We start from the raw sequence: 22,158 nt of genomic DNA on the forward strand, positions 1-22,158 counted from the left end.
ATGGTCACAACTGACTGAGCTAGCTCAGGACTGAATGATATGGTTGCCGGACCAGGCCTGGGTTAAACCTAGGACTGCAGATATCTAAACAAACTCACCATGGGACAAGGCTTCACAGACATATCCTTCCTCAAGGATATGAGAACTCAGGCATGTGTATGGTACAATGGTTAACACTGCTGTCTCACCCTGCTCGGGACATGGATTCAATCCCAGTCTTGGGTGAGTGGCTGAGTGGGGTTTACACATTCTCTCTGTGCCTGGATGGGTTTTTGCTGTGCTCTCTGCTTTTCTCCCGAGATGTGCAGGTTAGGTGGATTGGCCATGTGAGGCATTGGAGCTGGGTGGGATCCTTCTTGGAGGGTCAGTGTGGACTTGATGGGCTGAATGGTCTCTCACCACATTGCTGAAATTGTATTCTATGACTGGCACAAAAGATGAGACTGAACAACTTCCAGCCACCTTTAGTCAGAAGAACCAAGTGAGTGATCCACTTCGGCCTTGTTCTTAGGTCAGCAGCATAACAGATATCAGTCTTCAGCCAATTCGATTCACTACACTTGATATCCAGAAATGGTTGGAAGCACTGGGTATGGCAAAGATTGAGCCCTGGCGACATTCTGGCCATAGTATTGAAGACTTCTGCTCCAGAATTTTCCACCCCCTGGCCAAGATGTTCGAACACAGTTGTAACAGTGGCATCTACCTGACAGTGTGAAAACTCCCCAGATTTGTTTTGCAAAGAAAAAGCAAGACAAATCCAACCTGGTCAATTACCACCCCACCATTCTGCCCTCAATCATCAGTGAAGTGATGGACGGAATCACCAACAGTGCTATTAAGTGTCGCTTGCTTAACAATGACCTGCTCAGTGATAGCTCAAGTTCTACCAGGGCCGTTCCTTTGTTTGACAGCCTTGGTTCAAATACAGACAAAACAGCTGAATTCCAGAGGTGAGGTGAGTGTGATAGCCCATGACATCAAGGCTACATTCAACTGAGTGTAGCATCAAGAAAGCCTGGCAAAACTGGAATCGGGGCAAATTTTCTGCTGTTTGGTGTCATATTTGGCACTTAGGAAAATGGTTGTGGTTATTGGAGATCAGTTATTTCAGGTCCAGGACATCTCTGCAGGATTTTCTCAGGCAAGTATCCCAGGCCCAAACATCTTCAGGTACTTCATCAATGACCTTCTCTTCATCATAGGCTCAGAACTGGGGATGTCTGCTGTTAATTGCCTAACTCCTCAGCACAATACACAACTCCTTAGATACTCAAATGCAACGACATCTGGACATTATCCATGCTTGGGCTGATAAGTGACAAGTAACATTCACAACACACAAATGTCAGACAATAATCATCTCCAATAAGTGACAATCTAACCACTGCCCCTTGACATTCAACAGTATTATTGTCACAGTATCCATTTCCCACAACCATCATCATCCAGGGATTATCATTGGCCAGAACCTTAACTACATTTTCCATATGAATACTGTAGCCACAAGAGACTAGGTATACTGCTGTGAGTAATTCACCCCATGACTCTCCAAAGCCTGTACACCACTTACAAGGCATAAGTCAGGAGTGTGATGGAATACTCCCCACTTACCTGGACGAGTGCAGCTCCAACAACACTCAAGAAGCTTGACACCATCCAGGACAAAGCAGCCCGCTTGACTTGCACCACATCCACGAGCATTCCCTCCCTCCACCACCAACGCTCAGTAGCAGCAGTGTGTACTATCCTCAAGATGCACTGCTGAAATTCACTAAAGATCCCCAGACAGCACCTTCCAAACCCATGGCTTGCATCATCTAGAAGGACAAGGGTAACAGATACATGGAAACACCACCATCTGGAAGTCCCTTTCTAAGCCACTCATCATCCTGACTTGGAAATATATAATTCCTTCACTGTCAGCCCATTGGGTCAAAATCCTGGGACATCCTCCCTCATGGCTTTTTGGCTGTTATGCTAATAGGCTGCAGCAGGTCAGGAGGAGGCTCATGACGACTTCAGAGCAAGTCGGGACTGGCAATACGTGCTGACCCAGCCGTTGACACACAGTGGGAAAAAAAGACGTGACTATGGTTCAATATAATATTTCCTTGGTCTGAAATAAACAATAACATTGTTATGAAATATGAAATAAAATGGGTCTGAAATAAACAATAACATTGTTATGAAATATGAAATAAAATGGGTCTGAAACAAACAATAACATTTTATATCTATAGCCTTTTAATAATATTTAAGCATCTCCTTTCAACGCCAAGGCAGAAAAGGTGAGGGCCAAGTCTGGAACATAGGACTGAATAGTCAGGTGATAACAAAGTGTGGAGCTGGATGAACACAGCAGGCCAAGCAGCCTCAGAGGAGCGGGAAGGCTGATGTTGAAGGGACTAGGCCCGAACACAGCTCCTGACTTAGATATCACGGCTTCTCTACATTTGCAGTTCCCATTATCTCTGAATAGTTAGGTGGCTCTTTTTTGCAGGACGTGATGGGCCGAACGTTCTTTTTCTCTCCTGTAGATCGCTATGACTTTGAGCCTGTGTGAAGTCGCAAAAGGGCGCTAGAGAAACGCAGGTGCTTATTTTCAAATAGTATACGCCCGCATGCACCACACCCCATTCTAATTGCGCTGACGCTGACATCTGATCGTGCTTTCCCGTTGCAAAATCGAAAGTTGCTGATAAATTCAGGCGTGGGTAGGAATCGCAGAATCTAGCATTCTTGTAAAAAGAGGGTGTCAGCGTTGTTTTGTTTTCGCAAAGAGGAGAATGCGGGGCAGAGGCAGCCGGCTCAGAGGAGTGTATGGCAATTTTCAGTTTGTCTCTGTCGAGCGATGTTTGCAGTTGAAAGGCGTCGCTACTTCTTCGCGATAGCAAAGAGACGGAACAAATAGAGGCGGGCTCTCCCCACCTCTCCGGCCAGTGACTTCCTGGTCTGCTGTAAAACTTGTGAGTCGTCATGGCGTCCTTACGAGTGCTGGAAAGTATGAAGGATGAGGCGGTCTGCTCAATCTGCCTGGATTTTTACAACGACCCGGTTACCATAGACTGCGGCCACAACTTCTGCCGAGACTGCATCCGAAACTACTGGGCGCCGGTGCAGGGCAAGGTGACGTGCCCGCAGTGCCGGACCCAGTTCATCCAGAGGAACGTCAGGCCCAACTACTTCGTCTCCAACATCGTGGAGAGCGTGAGGAAACTGAGCCTGGGCCAGGGGGAAGCGCCGTCACTGTGTCCCGAGCACGACGAGAAGTTCAAAATGTTCTGCAGGGACGATCAGAGGCCCATCTGCGTGGTGTGCTCCACGTCCTGGCGACACCGGGGCCATGCGGTCAGCCCCATCGCCGAGGCTGTGGAACTCTACAAGGTGCGGCGCACTGAAACAAGGGCCCTTGTTGTGGGGTGGGGGGGCATTCAATTCGCAATGACCTCAAAGGCAGTTCACATTGTGTGTGTGTGTGTGTGTGTGGAACAAAAACAAAGTTGCTGGAAAAGCTCAGCAGGTGTGGCAGCATCCGTGGAGGAGAAAACAGAGTACAGTTCTGAAGAAGGGTCACCGGATCCGAAACGTTAACTCTGTTTTCTCCCCCAACGGGTGCTGCCAGACCTGCTGAGTTTTTACAGCAACTTTTGTTTTTGTTCCTGATTTACAGCATCCGCAGCTCTTTTGGTTTTTATTTTGTGTGTGTGGGGGTGGCGGGGTGGTGTCACAGCCTAATGATAAAAGGGCTATGCCACTGAGGACTGAAACCAGGAAGAATGTCTTCACCCAGAGAGACAAAGAAAAAGAAATAAAGAAAGGAGAGAGTGTGGGAGGCCTGTGGAGTTCACTGCCGCAGAAATCACAGAGACTACAATATTGCATGTTTTCATGGAGGAGCTGAGAGAGGATGTGCCGTGGCCAGAGGAGGTACGTTAGGTCGATTCCGAAATTGACTCATGACGAGAGATTGAGTCAACTGGGGGACTACTTATTAGCGTTTAGGAGAATGGGTGGGGCTCGGGCAAGGGCAGTGGATCATAGAAACATACAAAATTATGAAGGGTATAGATAAAGCAGAAGCGGTGACTTGTTTTCACTAGGGGGCAAAGACTCCAAATACTGGGGAAGCAAATTTAGGACTGAGTTGAGGAGAAACGTCTTCACCCAGAGGGTTGGGAGCCTTCACAATTCCCTGCCCAGTGAAGCAGTTGAGGCTACCTTGTTGAATGTTTTTAAGGCAAAGATAGGTTTTTGAACAGTAAAGGAATTAAGGGTTATGGTGAATGGGTGGGTAAGTGGAGCTGAGTCTCAAAAAGAGCAGCCATGATCTTGTTTGCATGGTGCAGCAGGCTTGGTAGGCCGCATAGCCTGCTCATGTTTCTTATGTAGGTCGTGGGGTTTAATGGGATCAAAACGTCTGGGGGAAAATAGCAGGAACAGGGAATGGAATTGGGTGATTAACCACTATTGTGTTGAATGGAAGGGCTGAATGGCCTGCTGCTGTCTTTGGTGTTTCTTTGTAATTGGGTCAAGGATGATCAAAATACCCCAGGGCCACTTCTTCTGCACTATCTCTATTTCTCTTAAAGTCTCCTGAAAAATTATTGATTTTCTATTTTGAATGCACTCCAGGATTGAACTTCCACTCCCTTCGTGGGGTAGCACTAACTGTCTAGTAAAATTTCCATGAGGCCATCACCTCACCTGTACTCCTGTGCACACCTCTGCTTGTACCATATTCAGCATAGGAAAGAAATGAAGCTATTATTGAATTCATACCACATAACCAGATTTAATATCATCAGGCAGTGTAATAACATTACACTGTGGAATAAATGGGGAGGCGATGGCCTAGTGGTGTTATTGCTGGACAGTTAACCTGGTGACCCGTGGCAGATGGTGGAATTTGAATTCAATAAATATCTGGAATTAAGAGTCTAATGATGACCATGAATCCATTGTCGATTGTTGGAATAACCCATCTGGTTCATTAACGTCCTTTCGGGAAGGAAACTGCCATCCTTACCTGTAATGGCCTAAATATGACTCCAGACCCACGGAAATGTGGTTGACTCTGAACTGCCGTCTGGGCAACTAGAGATGGGCAATAAATGCTGCCTAGCCAGTGACACCCTCATCCCATAAAAGAATAAAGGGAAAAAAAGTCTTTAGACAAAACAGAAGTCCATCTGCTATATCTGTACATCAGAAAAGAACATCCAAAGACCCAATTCTGTCCCCACAGACTAGCGCCTTCATTTGCTTCTGCACTTTGCAACCTTTTCAAGGAAAGGGATAATGACATGTGGCTTAAACATGCTGTTGACAAATCATCACATCCTGTGAGATGGCACCTATCTGACTATCTCTCAGTCACAAATTCCTCCACATGTACTCGGGTCAGTGCAGAGAATACACCTCCTGATCGCTAACAGCTGTTCCTTCCTGTTGTTCCAGGGCATGCTGCAGAAAAAGGTGGATTTGCTGCAGCAAGAACTGGCGGAGGTCAATAAGAGTCAGATGGAGGAAGAGACCCACATAAACACAGTGAAGGTCCATCTTTTCCTAATCAACCTGTTAATCAATGTTCGTGCATATCTCTGGAGCAGGCAGGATTTGAACCAGGTTCAGAGGTAGGGACTGTGGCATAAAAGCCTACACTGTGCTGATTTGGTATCAGGCTGAGGGGTGCAGCCATAGGTACCCTAGGGCTTCTAGTCTTATTAGAGAATAACATAACAGTGTAAACCTGTGGGTCACCCTGCGGATGAGGCCGCAAAATTGAGAAAGCAAGAACCTTCACAGTGACCTTCTCCAGTGCAGGAATTGAACCCACGCTGTTGATATTGCTGTACTGTGTGAGCTAACCATTCAGCCAGTTGAGCTAACTGACCATCAGAGCAGGGAAGGTATGCTGAAAGACCTTTCTGTCATGTGATATTGCTGTGGACATGTGATTGCTGGGCCAGAAATGGAAGTAAGAAATTTCATTACTGTCTGAATGTGGCTTTGATTTCCTCTTGCTGGAGGTACAGAAACTATATAGGAGCTTTGTATTTTTTACAGAGTTACGAGTGGGTGATGGGACTTTGCTTTGATTTGATCTCCACCCCAAGTTAATGGAAGAACATAGGACAGCAGAGCAGTCAATTAAAAAGCAGCCTAACTCAGCCTGAAATATATTCAGTACCCCTTTCTCACTTTTGGTTGGGGAAGAGAATTTCAAACACGTAAGCCCTGGTTCTAGATTTCACTTCTAGGGTGGTTTGTGGGGACATCCTGCCAGTATCCTGGATTCTCGCAGGCTAATTCCTCTGCCTGTATCCCACCACATTGTCATTCCAGCCCTCATTGGCCTGCATCAGCTCCAGGTTCAACAACATCTTCTTTGTAACATTTGGGTCCTTTGGGTGGCCATGAACAGAAATGAACACACTGGAATTTCCACAGTTGCTCACACTGTGTAATCTGTGCTCTTCCTCTGACTCTCTGAAGTACCTTCGTTCTTTCAGTTCTTACCTGTTGCACTTCCCAGTGTACTTTCAGCCAGTGACACTTTGTGCCATCGTTCCCTAACCCCTCCCACCTGGAAAAATATGGGCTTATTAGTGACAGGAAGTGTGACTTTGTACAGACGAGGTCATGTCTCTCAAACTCGAGTTTTTGGAAGAATCGGGACCGGTAGCTTAATGTTCTGAGTTAGAGATGCTATTGCAAGGTAGAAAGTGGGGCAAGAACAGAGGGGGGAGTGGTAGTTTTTCTTAGGGAGAACTCTACGGCTGTACTTAGGGAGGATGTTCCTGCAAGACCGCCCAGTGATATTACATGGGTGGACCTTAAAAATAAGAAAGGGATAATCAGTGGGAAAACTGAAGCAAATATGTCAGAAGGTCTCAATTATCTGTAATAATAATAGGGCTGAAATGGTAGGGGATTTTAACTTTCCAAACATGGACTGAGACTATCATAGTGTTAAGCCTTGGATAGGGAGGAATTTGTTGACTGTGTACAAGAAAATTTTCCGAATTAGTATGTGAGTGTACCTACTAGAGAAGGAGCTATACGTGACCTTCTGTTGGGAAGTAAGACAGGGCAAGTGACTGAGGTGTCAGTGGGTGAGCACTTTGAGGCAGGTGATCATATTTGTGCTGGCTTTAAAATAGTTATGGAAAAGGATAGAAGTTAAAGTTTAAACTGGCGTAAGGCCAATTTTGACTATTATTATTTAACAGTTAATTTGGGGGAGGCTATTCACAGGTAAAGGAATGGTTGGGAAGTGTGAGGCCTTTGAGAATGAGATAACAAAAGTCCAGAAACAGTTTCCAACTAGTGTGAAGGGTATAGCTGAGAGGTATAGGGACTGCTGGTGTCTGGAGAAATTAAGACTCTTTTGAAGAAAAAGAATGGCGTATATAATGGGTATAGACAACTGGGATTGAGTGAATCCCTAGAAGAGTATAAGGACAGTCGGAATATACTTAAGAAATCGGTGGGGGGGGGGGGGAAGCTGTGCAAGAAGGGGACATGAGATGGCTTTGGCAAATAGGCTTAAGGAGAATCCGAAGAGATTCTATAAATATATTAAGGGTTCGAGAGTAAGGCGTCTTAAAGATCAGCAAGGCCATCGATGTGTGGACCCACAGTAGAAAGGTGAAATACTAAACAAATATTTTGTCAGTATTTAATATCGAGAAGGATTTGAAAGCTAGGGAACTGTGGGAAATAAATATTAATATCTTGAAAAGAATTCATATTGCAAAAGAGGAGGTACTGGAGCTCTTAAATACATAAAGGTAGAATCCCTGGGACCTGATCAGGTGCTTCCCAGAACTTTGTTGGGAGCAGGGAAGAAATTGCTGGGCTTCTTTTTGAGTTACTTGTATCATCAATAGCCATGGATGAGTTGCTGGATGGCTGGAGATTGGCTAATGTGGTGCCATTATTCGAGAAAGGCTGGATGGAAAAGCCTGGGAACTACAGACTGGTGAGCCTTATGTCAGTGGTGCGTAAGCTGTTGGAGGGGTTTCTGCAGGTTAGGAATTACATGCATTTGGAAAAGCAAGGACTGATTAGGAGTAGTCAGCATGGCTTTGTGCGTGTGAAATCGTTCTCACTCACTTGATTGAGTTTTTTGAAAAGATAACAATGAAAATTTGAAGGCAGAGTGGTAGATGTTTACTGTATGGACTTCAGCAAAGTGTCCAACAAAATTCTGAGTAGTAGACTGGTTAGTAAGGTTACATCAGGTGGTATTCAGGAGGAGCTGGCCAGTTGGCTTGAAGGTAGGAGACAGAGGGTAGACTTTTGTGTTTTTTGGACTGGAAGCCTGTGACCAGTGGTGTGCAGCAAGGACTAGTGCTGGTCCACTGCTTCTTGTCATTTATATGAATGATTTGGCTGTGAACATAGGAGGAATAGTAAGTAAGCTTGCAGATGACACCGAAGTATGTGGTACAGTGCATGGTGAAGAAACAGCACCTTGATCAGATGGCCCACTGGGCCGAGGACGCCAGATGGAGTTTAATTCAGATCAATGTGAGGTGTTGCATCTTGGTAAGGCAAATCAGGGCAGGACTTGTACAGTTAATGGTGGGCCCTGGGGAACTTTGGTGTTAAACTTGGGAGGGTGCAGAAAAGATTTACAAGGGTGTTCCCAGGACTGGAAGGTTTGAGCTATGGATAGAGACTGAGTAGGCTGGGGCTTTTCTCCCCTGGAGTGTCAGAGGCTGAGGGGTGACCTTAAGGCAATTGACAAAATCAAGAGGTGCATGTATAGGGTGAATAGCTAATACGAAAAGTGAAGTCACATGGGATCCACATTGAACTGGCTTGGTTATGGAAAACAGAGCCGCAGTGGAAAGGTGTATTTCTGACCGAAGATCTGTGACCATTGGTATTCCAGAGGATTAGTGTTGGGAGCCCTGTTGTTTGTAATGTATAAAAAAGATTTGGAGGATGGTGTAGGTAATTAGTAAGTTTGTAGACAACACAAAGATAGTGAGGAGGATTGCCGGAGGATAAAGCAGGATAGAAATTGGCTGGAGAAATGGCAGATGCAACTTAATCCAGAGGAATGCAAGACAATGCATTTTGGAAAGTTTAATTCAGGAAGGAAGTATACTGTAAATGACAGAACCCGTAGAAGCATTCGTATACTGAGAGATCTAGGTGAACTGGCCCACATTCCCCTGAAAGTGACAATACAAATGGGATAAGTGGTCAGGAAGACATGTGGCATGCTCTCCTTTATCGGTCGGGACATAGAGTAGAAACGTTGCCAAGTCATGTTGCAAATGTGTAGAACTTCAGTTCAGCCACCTTTGGAATATTGTGTACAGTTGTGGCGCCACAATACCAGAGGGACATGAAGGCTTTGGAGAGGGTACAGAAATGGTTTACCAGACTGCCACCTGGTTGGAGTGTATTAAGTGTGAGGAGAGATTGTACAAACATGGTTTGTTTGCATCTGAACGTTGAGGGCTGAGGGATGACCTGATAGAAGTTTTCAAAATAATGAGTGGCATGGATAGTCAGAGTCTTTTTCCCAGGGTAGGAATGTCAATTACTAGGGGACGTAGGCTTAGGGTAAAAGGAGCTAAGTTTGAGGGAGATGTGAGCGGCAAGCTTTTTTACATGGTGAGTGCTAAGTGCCTGGAATGTGCTGGTGGAGGCAGATACAACATTAATGTTTAAGGGCATCTTGACAGATACATGAATAGGTAGGGAATAGAGGGATACAGATGCATAGTGGCAGATGGATTATAGTTTGGAAAGGCATAATGTGTCGGAGCAGGCTTGGTGAGCCAAAGGGCTTTTTTTCTGGTGCTGTACTGTTCTTTGTGTCCAAATGAGGGCTGGAAAATTGACGTGTCCCCTCAGTGGGGACTGAAAAAGCCGGGAGACGTGGCAAGCCTTTAGAGAAACGGGCTCTGGCATTCCAGAGGGTTATGTGGAGGGTTTCTCTTTCTAAAGCATATGCAGCAGGGCCCACTGTCCTAACTGCTGCAGGAGATAGGCTGAGTGGCTTCAAAATGAAATGTAAGGAATTAAAACTGTCTTGGAGACATTCTTAGCTTCAAGGCTGCCCTCAGACCTAGTGATACTAACTTCGAGAGACCTTACATTATGCTGTGGAATTAGACCCGAATATCTGGAACCCCAGCCTTCATATCGTCCCAACTGACTTGGCAATAGGTGTCGTGCGGTAGTGACACATGTAGATGGCCTTTGCTAGAAGTGTTTTGTGAATTTGGACTGTCGCTTATTTCAACAGCTGCAGGCTGGTAGTCTGCAGAACAGTATTGCGGCTAAATTCGACCAGCTGCACCAGTTTCTGCATCAGCAGGAACAGAGCCTTCGAACAAAGCTGCAGCAAAAGGAGAAGGCTACACTGCAGAAACTGGAACAAAACCTGGACAAAATCTCTGAACAGCGCATCGCCATGGAACAGACAGTGGCAGAAATACAGAAGAGGCTGACTCTACATGAGACTGAATTCCTGAAGGTAATAACACACAAAAAATGTAACAAAATAGGAACAAGGACTCGGCCGTTTGGCCCTTCAAGCCTGCTCCGCCATTTAAAATTACCTTGGCTGATCATCCCACTCGCTTCCCGCTTTCTCCCCCCACACTCTAACGGGCGGCACTTTGGCTCAGTGGTTAGCACTGCTGCATCACAGTGCCAGGGTCCTTTGATTCCAGTTTTGGGTGACTGTTGTGTCGAGGTGATTAAACTCTTCCCCTTTCTGTGTAACTTTCATCCAGGTGCTGCAGTTTCCTTGCACTGTCCAAAGTTATGCAGGTTAGCTGGATTAGCCATGGGAAATGTGGGTTTACATGGACAGGGTAGATGGTGGGTCTAACTGGGATGCTCTTCAGAGGGTTGATGTGGACCAGTTGGGCTGAATGGCTTGCCACTGCAGTGTAGGGATTCTATGAATCATATCCAGCTTCTCCTTGAAAATATTGAATTTTTTGCCCTCAAATGCTTTCTGTGGCAGAGAGTTCCACAGGCTCACCTCTCTCTGGGTGAAGACATTTTTCCTCACTTCAGTCATCAATGGCCTACCCCATACCCTTAGACCATGATCCCCTGATGCTGGCCTGCCTGGTCCTTGGGAACATTCTTCCTGTGTTTGTCGCACCTGGTGCCATTAAAATTGTATAGGTTTCTATCCGGGTCCCATTCTTCTACTCTCCAGTGAATGTAGTCCTAGCTAATCCAGTCTCTCCTCATATGTTGCCTTTGCTGCCTGGCAAGTCATCAGCTGTTCCTTAAAAAAAAAGTAAGCAGTTTCTCATATCAGTCAATCAGTGAGAAGATCGATTGCTGTAACATGTTGGTTGATTTTATCACTGTGAGTGTAAGTGAGTAAGTTTGAATGGGTTAGGATCAGGTTCTGCCTAACTTTAAGTTCATCCATTCATATGGATTGGAATCCCTCCAGTTTCCCCCTCCATTAAAGACCAAGGTGGGGAATGAAATCAAAACCACCCCACGTTGCAAATCCGAACAATGGCTTCTTTCAAAACGTCTCTCATCTGTGTCCTCTCATCACCTGTGCACTACACTGGAAATTGTTTCGCTTCCACTTGCGCTATCAAAACCCCTCCAAATTATCTCATAGTCTTACATCTGACCAACTCCCTTCAGCCTTTTCCATCTTAAGATCAGAAATGGGGGTCTTTAGCACCATTCGTAACTCCTCAGACACTGGAGCAGTCACAACCATGAGCAGCAAATATATGGTGGTTAGAAAATATGCTGGTTGTCGGCAAGTAACAATCATACCATGATTTGTCAAGATATTGATGATCTTCAACTAAAGGGAATCTAGCAATATTCCAACATTCAAAGGTAATGCCTTGTTCAATCCTGCACCTTGAACCCTGAGGGTTACCATTGGCCAGAAACTGAACCTGACCACTGTATACACTACTGTGGCAAAGTTGCTTGTGGTTTACTGGCAGTATCCATAAATGTGGACCAGCAGGTACAATTCCCACCTGCTGCAGTGGTGTGTAATAACATGTCTGAACAGATTGATTGATTAAAAATATCTGTGAATACAGTCTACCAGAGCTGGTCAGAGGCAAGGAATGTTGCAGCGAATAACTCACCTTGTGACTCCCCATATTTCATTGACTCCAGTCAGGAGTGTGATAGGATACTTCCCACTGGCCTGGATGGCTGCAGCTCTGACAACATTCAGAAAGCTCCACACCATCCAGGACAAAGCAGCCCGCTTGTTTGGGACCACACCCACTCCCTCCACCACCAACCATCTGCAAAATGCACTGCAGCAACATGCCAAGGTTTCTTGGACAGCACCTTCCAAACTCATGGCCTCCACAAGCAAGAAGTGAAGCATATTTAGGCAGAGCCGCATGTGCATGTTCCTTCCCAGTCATTAATCATCCTGAAATAGAACAGATTGTTCTGCCCTCGCTGTTGAAATGTAGGGCTCATACTCTCAGAGCTGTGAGAAAGTACCTATGCTACAGGGCTGCAGAGGTTTAAGAAGGAGGCTTACCACCATCTTCTCTAGGGTAAGCAATGAATGCTGGCCTGGCCAGTGACTCTGGCACATAGATCTGTCAAGGTGTAACCAGTTGTTTCAGACAATATTTCGGTCTGAAATATGTCAGATAAGAAAACTGAAGATCCTATAGCAGAAATGCGAGCTGCAGAATTTATCCTGCTTTTTATTTGCTTAAAATAGTCATTCACCATATTTGACTGTCACTGGCTAGGGCAGCATTTAATGCTCACGTCTGGGGTGTGATTGTGACCAGTAATAGCTGAATTCATATGATGTGTGCAGAGACAGAATGGATTCAGAGTTCAATGGAAACCACTCACATGCATCAACCTGATCTGATGTCAATAAGAAGTTACTTTTTTATCTAGACTAATTAATTCTTAGTTTAAGGACAGTAACAGAACTGATTGCTGAAGATGTTTTTTCTGTCCCTCTTGAAAAGTCTGTGATTAACCTTCTGCCCTTTTTTTTTTAGGGCATTATTTCTGTTCTCGACAGGTATGTGTTCTTTTCTTCAACACATTCGGATAACACTTGTACGTCCAAATACCCCCTTCTCTAGTGGTATCCCATTATTAATAAAAGTAACGTTGCTGCAGCCCAATAGGGCTGCCCTCTCATTTAAAGAGAGAAATCGCTGATGATCGTTTAAGTTGAAGGTCACCAATGCATCATGGTAACCTCACCCAGTACAGGAACTGAACCTCAGCTTTGTCACAAGCCAGCTGAAGATCCTCCTGTTAATATTGATAGGATGTGCCAAGTATAGTGTATCTGAGCATCTTGGTTTGTTCTGACTTTTACTTACAGACTTTGGCATGCCAAACACTGCAGCAGTGCATGTGCTCTTCGTGTGAGTGCTTGTGGCATAGTGCCAGTGTCCCTGCATCTGAACGAGGAGGTTCAAATCCTGCCTGCCCTCGAACAGTGTCATAAAGTTTCTGAAAAGGTTGGTTAGGAACATAGCCACAAGTACTTAATAGGATGTGGAACACTTTAAGATGCCCTGAAGTTGCAAAGGGCATCATATAAGTGGAAGATTTGATCTCCATCCTCCCCTGATGACAGTATTTTGCACTGTAACCAGAGTGCCCACCTGAGAGTGTTGTGCACATTTCTGAGCAACATCACCAAGTGTCTGAGAAAAGGAATCAGCATAAGTGTCGTTTTACTTTTTATCTGTGGGTGACATTTTTGCTTCCCATTTTGGGGATTATCATCTCCAGACTTAATGCTTAGTTTTGTTCTTGTTTGTAAACTTTGCCCAGGCCTGTGCTGCAGTTTAAGACGCCCACAAAAGTGTCCACTGATCTTGGCCTTGGTGAATTTTCAGGTCCTCTGCAGTACTTCGCTTGGAAGCAGATCTTGAAGCTGATTAATCCAGGTAAGGTCGTTTTGCTTGGAGTGGGAATGGTTATGGTGGCAGATGGTAATATCACTTTGCTAATAATCTGGAACCTCAGGAAGGAACTTTTTCCCCGGTAGAGGGATCAGTGACTGCAGGGTGGGATTTAAGGGAAGTGAAGAAAACAATTTTACCCAGAAGTTGGTAGGAATCTGGATCTCATTGCCTGTAAATTCGAGGCAGAAAACTTCAAAATATTGAAGAAGTATTTAGATTTGCAAGTGCGATGTCAAGGCATTCGAGACAATGGACCAAGTCCTGGAAAGACAGATTAGAGCGGTTAGGTCATTCTCAGGACATGGGTTTGAATCCCACCATGCCAGATGGTAACATTTGAATTCAATAAAAAAAACACTAGGCTAATGTTTTTAGCTATCCACAGTTGACTGTTATAAAGACCTATCTGGTTCACTATTGTCCTTTCTGAAGGGAAGTCTGCCATCCTCACCTGGTCAGACCTATATGTGACTCCAGACCTACAGCAATGTGGTTAACTCTTAATAGGTGACTCTTAACTGGGATTAAGGATGGGCAATAAATGCTAGCCCAGACAGTGATACCCACGTCCCATGAGCAAATATAAAAAGCATAGTGCAGTGTTCTTGTTTTGCTGTAAAATTGTCACTTTGTTGACTGAAACAACTCATTTCCAAAAGGATGTATTCAGTGGTGTGCTCCGAAAATGGAGTGAAAGCAGGACTCAGTTGACCTGGGTGAAATGCTATCTGTCTGTCTTCCCACAACTAATCAACCTCGCCCCTCTTGAGGCATGCTGACTCTCGAGTTAAACTGACTGTCAGTTATTTGTCTTTCTCTCTTTAATGAGAGAGCAGCTGTCTGGCCCTAGGACTCCATCTTCATGAATGAAAACGTCCTCTCGCATAATCAAGTTGTAATGATACTTCCCTTCAGGTGATGGCAGTGTAAGAACACCATGAAGCCCTCAAACAATTTATTCTGAAATGTGAGCCTGGTCCATATCATAGTCAGAGTCTTAATGTTGAAATGCCAGGATTCAAACCTTAATATATAAATCTCACCACTTTTAGAAAGTACTTCAATAAGTGCTTCGAAGTGTCACAACATTGAAGACTGTGGATCTAATGCAAGAAAGTAGGACCAGTGTAGGCAATCGTCTATTTTTGAGAGAATACACATGATATGCTGAATGCCGTCTTCTCCAGAGTACAACTCCATGGTTTGACCTTACGTACCAGTATATAGTTTCTTTGCATTTTGGATTATGTGGAGCGATGAGGGACTGCGATCTCAGGTTGGTAATTTCCTCGGGAATGGAGAAAGGGAAATTCAAATGAACGTGTCCAAACTTGTGAAGAGGTTTGGCAGGATGAATAAACTTCATGGGAGGGGCAACCAGCAGATTGCGATTTCAGGGAGTTCTGCAGGGTGCCAGAGGAGAATTATTTTTAATTGGGAGTCATTCCGATCTGCTCGGTGTTGCAGGCCTGGATGAGAGATGCAGTTTCAATTTGACTCTCGGATAGATTGGACAGGCAAATAAAGGGGAGAGATTTACAGACTGGGGTTGTTTCCTTGAAGCAGAGGAGATGGAGACTGAGCTTGATTTAGATGTGTAAAATTGACTTGGGGCACGCAGGGAGGAATTTTTCTCCTTGGTGAGGGAAATCAGTGACCAGAGGGCTTAGATTTAAGGGAAGAGTGGGGAGGTTTTGGGGGGATATGATGTAAAACATTTTCACGCAGAGGGTGGTGGGAGTCAGGTACTCGCTGCCTGTAAGGTTTGTAAAGGCAGAAACACTCGTGTAACAATTTGGATGTGCACTTGCCATGCAAAGGCATAAGGAGCTATAGGCCAAGTGGTAGAAAATGGGGTTAGATTTGTTAGCTTCCTGCATTTGATCAGACACAATGGACTGATGAGTCTTTTTCTGTGTAGTAGACCTCTAGAATTCCAATCACCAGGCTATGGGAAAGGGCAGCAGAGGAATTTACCAATCGGAAAATGCTTTCAAAGAGCTAGCATAAACACGATGGGCCGAATGGTCATCTATTCTGTTAGATTCCATGATTGTGTTCACAATCTTTGACAGTGTATCTCAGACCTCATAGACTTTTTGTTTAAAGGGAAGACTTGGCTATATGCAAAACTATTCTTTTTAATTTAGCTGCATTTCTATTGGTTCTATATTTAAGTCACAGACTAGAGACTGACCAGCTATTTGTATCTCATCTTTGCTTTAAGTAATGCCAATAAATGCCAAAGCATGTAGCATGCTACAACTCCTGTGTACAGGGAGAAACAGCAGTAATGTTAACTTAAGCCCAGAATAGACAATACACTGGATTTATTTACTGTTTAATTTTAATCTTCATTGTGAGTAATTTGACCAGTATACAGAGTTCAAGACCCATCCAAACAGATGTGATTCAGTGTAACTGCGATGTTGCGGGGTGATGACATTCCTTTCATTTTCATTCTTTTGTGGCGGGCGTGGGGTGGGGTGGGGTGGAATATACGGATATCCCTGGCAAAGCCGGCAACATTTTTTTGATTGTCCCTGATTGCTCCTTGAATGGACTGCTCTTGCACGTTTATTTCAGAGGATAGGTTCAAGAGTCCGTTACATTGCCGTGGGTCTGGTGCTGCAAGGGAGTTAGAGTTTATCAGCTGGCAAGTTTTATAGCCACAGTCAGGTTGATGGTGATATTATTAAATGATAGAACAGGCTGAATGGCCTACTCAATCTCCCAATTCGTATGAAGGCTAGTTAAGGCCATAAAACTATGCCTGTTCCCTTAAAGGGCATGAATGAACATATGTCAATGACACTTGTTCTGGTCAGCATCACTGGTGATTACCTTTCAAATTAAATTTCACCAACTGCAATCATGGAATTAGCCAGGTCTCTACATTTTGTGCTCAGTGACACTATCATTATGATACCATCTCCCTTAATCTGGCTACATTTTGTTTTTATTATTCATTCATGGGATGTGGGCATGTGGCTGGGCCGGCATTTTTTACATTGTCCTTAGCTACCCAGAGGGCAGCTAAGAGTCAGCCACTTTGCTCTGGGTGCGAAGTCACGTGTAGGCCAGACGAGGTGAGGACGGCAGTTTCCTCCCTCATTCCCAGTGTAGAACAGGGAAAGAAGCGCGCAGAAAAGTTTTATGTTAGAATGAAAGTCAGGGACGATTGACTTACCAGAGTAATTCAGTTCAGGTGTCAGAAATCACAAGCGATGCACTGCATTTGATATTCATTAGTGTTCGTATGTTGGCTTCTGTCCCCTGATAACAAAGTGTGGGGCTGGACGAACACAGCAGGCCAAGCAGCATCTTGGGAGCACAAAAGCTGATGTTTCGGGCCTAGACCCTTCATCAGAGAGGGGGATGGGGAGAGGGTTCTGAAATAAATAGGGAGAGGCGGGAGGCAGACCGAAGATGGATAGAGGAGAAGATAGGTGGGGAGTTAAGGAGGGGATAGGTCAGTTCACGGAGGACGGACAGGTCAAGGAGGCAGAGGAGGTTAGTAGGTAGGAATTTGAGGTGCGGCTTGAGGTAGGAGGAGTGGATAGGTGAGAGGAAGAACAGGTTAGGGAGGCGGGGACGAGCTGGGCTGGTTTTGGTCCACTCCGTCTTTCTGATGAGAGAATTTGGTCTATGGAAGGTTAAGTGCAGCAAATGGCTTCGTTTATTGATTTAACCTTTTCTTGTTTTCTCCAGTCAACCTGTTCAGAGCTGTTACTACACACCTCTGGAGCAGGTGGGATTTGAAACTAGGCCTTCCAGTCCAGGGAAAGGGAAAGCTATATTGTGCCATAAGTGTGTTCTTTTTGAAATTTTAATTATTCTTCCAGTCAACCTGTTCAGAGCTGTTGTTACACACCTCTTGAACACGAGTGATTTGAACCCAGGCCTCCCGGCCTGGGAATTAGGGACATTACTATTGTGCTACAAGAGGACCGCTGAAAGCAGTGTGCTGATATTATAGACAATAGACAATAGGTGCTGGGGTAGGTCATTCGGCCCTTCGAGCCAGCACCACCATTCATTATGATCATGGCTGATCATCCACAATCAGTATCCTGTTCCTGCCTTATCCCCATAACCCTTGATATTGTCTTTCCTTCAGTTCCAGCTGCTCTGAATCTGGACCCGAACACAGCACACCCCCGGCTAGTGGTGTCAGACCAGCAGACCAGCCTGAAGTTCAGCGAAAGCAAGCAGCAGGTCCCTGACAAGGCGGCAAGGTTCATGAACTGGCACAGCGTGCTGGCACGTGAGGGTTTCAAAGCGGGTCAGCACTACTGGGAAGTAAAGGTGGGCAATAACAGCACCTGGGCAGTGGGGCTGGCGAAGGAGTCTGTACCACGCAAGAAGGATTTCTCGCCAGAACCGGGTGCTGGGGTCTGGGCCTTGTGGCGGCTGAAGGACGAGTACACAATCCTGACCACTCCTCGGACTGCCCTCCCCATCCAGACCAGACCCCGGACGCTGGGGGTCTACCTCGACTATGAAGCAGGCCAGGTGTCGCTGTATGATGCAGCAAGTCTTTCTCATCTCCACACCTTCACTGATAAATTCACTGAGAAAGTCCACCCCTTCCTCCTAACAGGCTGTGCACTTGACTCGTTGAAACTCATCCACTTGCAGATATAAAACATAAAATTTAGGTGTAAGCATATGCCACCCAGCCCATTGAGTCTCTATCATTCAATGAAATCATGGCCAATTTCATCATTCTCAAACTTCACCTTCCTGCCTTTCCCCATTCCCTCACTGATTAAAAATCTTTCAATCTCAGCTTTGAAAAGATGTTACCATCAGGTTTACTCAATGTCATGTGTCTTAAGTCTCATTAACAGTCCAATTTAAAAGAATATTTCATTAAAGGCAAAACAGGGATAGTAGTCATGAGAATTGATAATTTTCTATTTACAGGAATAGAAATGTACTCCACTATTCCTTCAGATGTTTTGAGCTAAACCTCTCGAGGTCCATTTTATAGTCTCACTCAACTTTCTGCCTTCAAAATGCTTCTGAAAAGCTACAGGTTTGGCCAATGAACTGTTAATAGATCTCGACCTTCTCATGTCAGTCTGAACAGAAAGTTTTTACCATGTTCGGAAATCAATGACTGTCTTTGGAATTGAATAGTCCAGTTTCCTGAAAGTATCACATTTACTGTGAAGTGTGGTGAACTTGAAAGTTGTAATGCATTTAATATTTCTGCCTTCAAAAAGCATAAATAAAATTATAGTCATCAAGATCGTAGGGAGGCCAGACATGATTTTAATTGGTGCCCCAAACATTATCTTCCGTGTCTACTCCCTTTACCAGTGATGCTCAGTACACACTTCTGCTATTGTCTACAAGATGCACTGCAGAAATTCACCAACGATTCTCAATTAGCACCTTCCAAACCCACGACTACGTCTAACCAGAAGAACCAGGGCAGCAGATATATAGGAATGCTACCACCTGCAAGTTCCCTTCCAAGCCCCTCGCTATTCTGTCTTGAAAATATATCTCAATTTCTCCAATGTCGCTGGTTGAAATTGTAGAATTCCCTCCCCAAGAGCATTGGCAGGTCTACTTACAGGACATGGACTGTATCAGTTCATGAAAGCAGCTCACTACCACTTCTCAAGGCCAACTGGGGACAGACAATAAATACTGGCCCAGCTAGTGACACCTACATCTTAAGAACAAATGTCATACGGTAAATAAAACAAGTTACATTTTCTTTAATAACTAATGGACAAACAGTTGTGAGATCATTGGAACATTTACTTAAGTCTGTTTGTACTTAGACTTCAATCTCACTGCTCTTCACACCGATTCAAATGTTGTTGTGACTCTGACAGGGGAGACTGCTGATAATCAAGTCCCTGACGGATGATTTTCGGAGCAGATTTCAGATTTTGATGGGAAACAGTTAGGAACCGTGGCGTTACAACCTCATCAGGCTTCACAAATACTTCGAGCGAGCGAGAGACTTGTTGTTTTGCTGTAGTGATTGTCTTTGTTGAGTCAGAGAGCTTCTTTCTGCTCTCAGTTTCTTTAAGAACTCACACCTTGGGTCTATAGAAACAGGCAGAAACTTTGAGCCAGAGGCTGTTGCTGGGCAATAAACAGATCCATGACTTCTCTATTTTGGCTTGTCCCATAATCAAGCTAAAAATCATCTCTTATTGCTTCTTAAAAACTTGCATTGGATTTTTTTTCCTGAAAATTGCTTGATTTTCCAGTGAACTGCAGATATTTTACACTTCTAATTTCATCTCTTGTTTCCAAGAAATAACATGATAAAATCTCTTCAAAGAAATATTCCACATTCCAGTTTCTCAGTCCATTAATATATATGTATCCTTAGCATTGATATTGCCAGAATTTTTACATAACAATTGAAATACTTGTGCATATTTTAGATAAATAGAATTTGTGAATATTGGGAAGATGATGTGACAAAATACAAGAAGGACAAACACACAGAAATAGTTAGACTGCCCAATCCTTGGGCAAGATATCAAAATTCTGATGGAATCGGGTTAGCAGAAAATACTGACCAGGTTACTGTACTTGATAAGAACTCCAGTGCTTTATTTTCTTAATATGTAAATAATAATCACAAGGAAACAGCTGTGAGCAACAACATGTGCCTGTATTCATTATGTGTCGATTTGGGTGCTCACTGTGTACTTGCAAACTTTCAAGCTGCTGCTCACAGACATCCGTTTTAAATCTCTGAGCACAGAAAAAGCACATTATCTTTAAAGGGGCAATGTTTTTCCCCTTAGCGTTTTACAAACACCAAATTCTAACTTCCTGTTTCCTAATCCACAAATGCTCTACGCAACTTCGCGACGTCTCCCCCTTTAAGAAAAAAATGAACCATCATTATGAAACGATAGCTTCATTTTTTTTCTTCTATTTTATAACCTTAACTCCGATGTATTGTTAGATTCATAGCTCATTAATGTCGAGTTGCTCGTTCTATATTAATTCAATTAAAATATAACATTGAACACTACCGTTACTATCTTACATAAACATTTTCTTTTAAACTCATATGAAAGCATCTGTGATAATATTTTCACAGCCCACAACATGTACAATCTGTAAATTAAATTCTTGTAACAAGAGACTCCAATGAAATAATCTGGTGTTCTTGTCCTTAAATCCTCCCAGAAACGTCAAAGGATTGTGATCAGTATACACAATCACCTCTGATGCACAGTTTGCAATGTAAACATTAAAATATTGTAAACTCAATAACTTTTTCAATGGTTGAAGATTTTTTTCATGTGGATACTGAATTTTGTTTTGAAAAACAACTGGTATTTGAATTCCACACTCATCTTCCTGAAACAACATAGATCCAACTTCGATATCGCTTGTGCCGATGGTGACTTTGAAGGGTTTCAAAACATTTGGCATGGCTAAAACTGGTGCGCTGGTTAACACTGCTTTTAAGTTCTCAGATGCGTCCTGGCATTCTTAACTAGCTTATCTACATATGTTGCAAATTTCAAAGAATTATGCACCTGAACCCTTTGATCTCTGTTCCACAACACTATCCAAAGCCCTACTCTTAATTGTATAAGTTCTGTCCTTGTTTGTTTTACCAAAATGGAATACCTCACAGTTATTCAAATTAAACTCCATCTGCCATTCTTCAGCCCATTGACTGAAAAAGATCCAGATTCTTTTGTAATCTTAGACAATTTTCTTCACTGTTCAGTATACCACCAATCTGTGGTCATCCCCAAACTTACTAGCCATTCCTTCCATGCTGTCCTCTAAATATTTATATAAATGACAAACAAAAGTGGACCCATCACTGATTGTCGTGGGGGCCTTCATTATGTTTGCACAGTGTGAAGTACAATTCATGACTCCTCAGAGACAGAAGCAGTCCATATTCAAATGCAACAATATCGAGATGTTATCCTGGATTGGGCTGACATGACCAGTAACATTTGTGCTCCACAAATGCCAGGCGAAGACCATCTCTAAAAAGAGAAAATCTGACCACTGCTTCTTGACATTCAATAGCATTACCATCATTAAATTTACACAATCAACGTTCTAGTGGTTAACATTGACCAGTCGGCACAACATTGTGGGCCGAAGGGCCTGTTCTGTGCTGTACTGTTCTATGTTCTAAGTCAACTGGACTCAACATATGCATACATACAAACAGTGGTTACAAGAGCAG

General features: G+C 44.0%; 1 protein-coding gene across 1 annotated transcript in view; it reads left to right on the plus strand.

Annotated features, from left to right (window-relative positions):
- The window catches only part of LOC125446660 (uncharacterized), a 47,741-nt gene extending 26,570 nt beyond the window's left edge, over window positions 1-21,171 (plus strand). The window contains exons 9-16 of the mRNA XM_048520400.2: window positions 512-714; window positions 1,078-1,173; window positions 2,973-3,387; window positions 5,461-5,556; window positions 10,277-10,507; window positions 13,023-13,045; window positions 13,816-13,931; window positions 18,070-21,171. Of these exons, the coding sequence (XP_048376357.2) occupies window positions 512-714; window positions 1,078-1,173; window positions 2,973-3,387; window positions 5,461-5,556; window positions 10,277-10,507; window positions 13,023-13,045; window positions 13,816-13,931; window positions 18,070-18,596 (1,707 nt within the window). The 3' untranslated portion in view covers window positions 18,597-21,171. The remainder of the gene's footprint in view (window positions 1-511; window positions 715-1,077; window positions 1,174-2,972; window positions 3,388-5,460; window positions 5,557-10,276; window positions 10,508-13,022; window positions 13,046-13,815; window positions 13,932-18,069) is intronic.
- Window positions 21,172-22,158: the final 987 nt, after the last annotated feature.

This window comes from Stegostoma tigrinum, chromosome 34, assembly GCF_030684315.1.
Source record: "Stegostoma tigrinum isolate sSteTig4 chromosome 34, sSteTig4.hap1, whole genome shotgun sequence".
Lineage (NCBI taxonomy): Eukaryota > Metazoa > Chordata > Chondrichthyes > Orectolobiformes > Stegostomatidae > Stegostoma > Stegostoma tigrinum.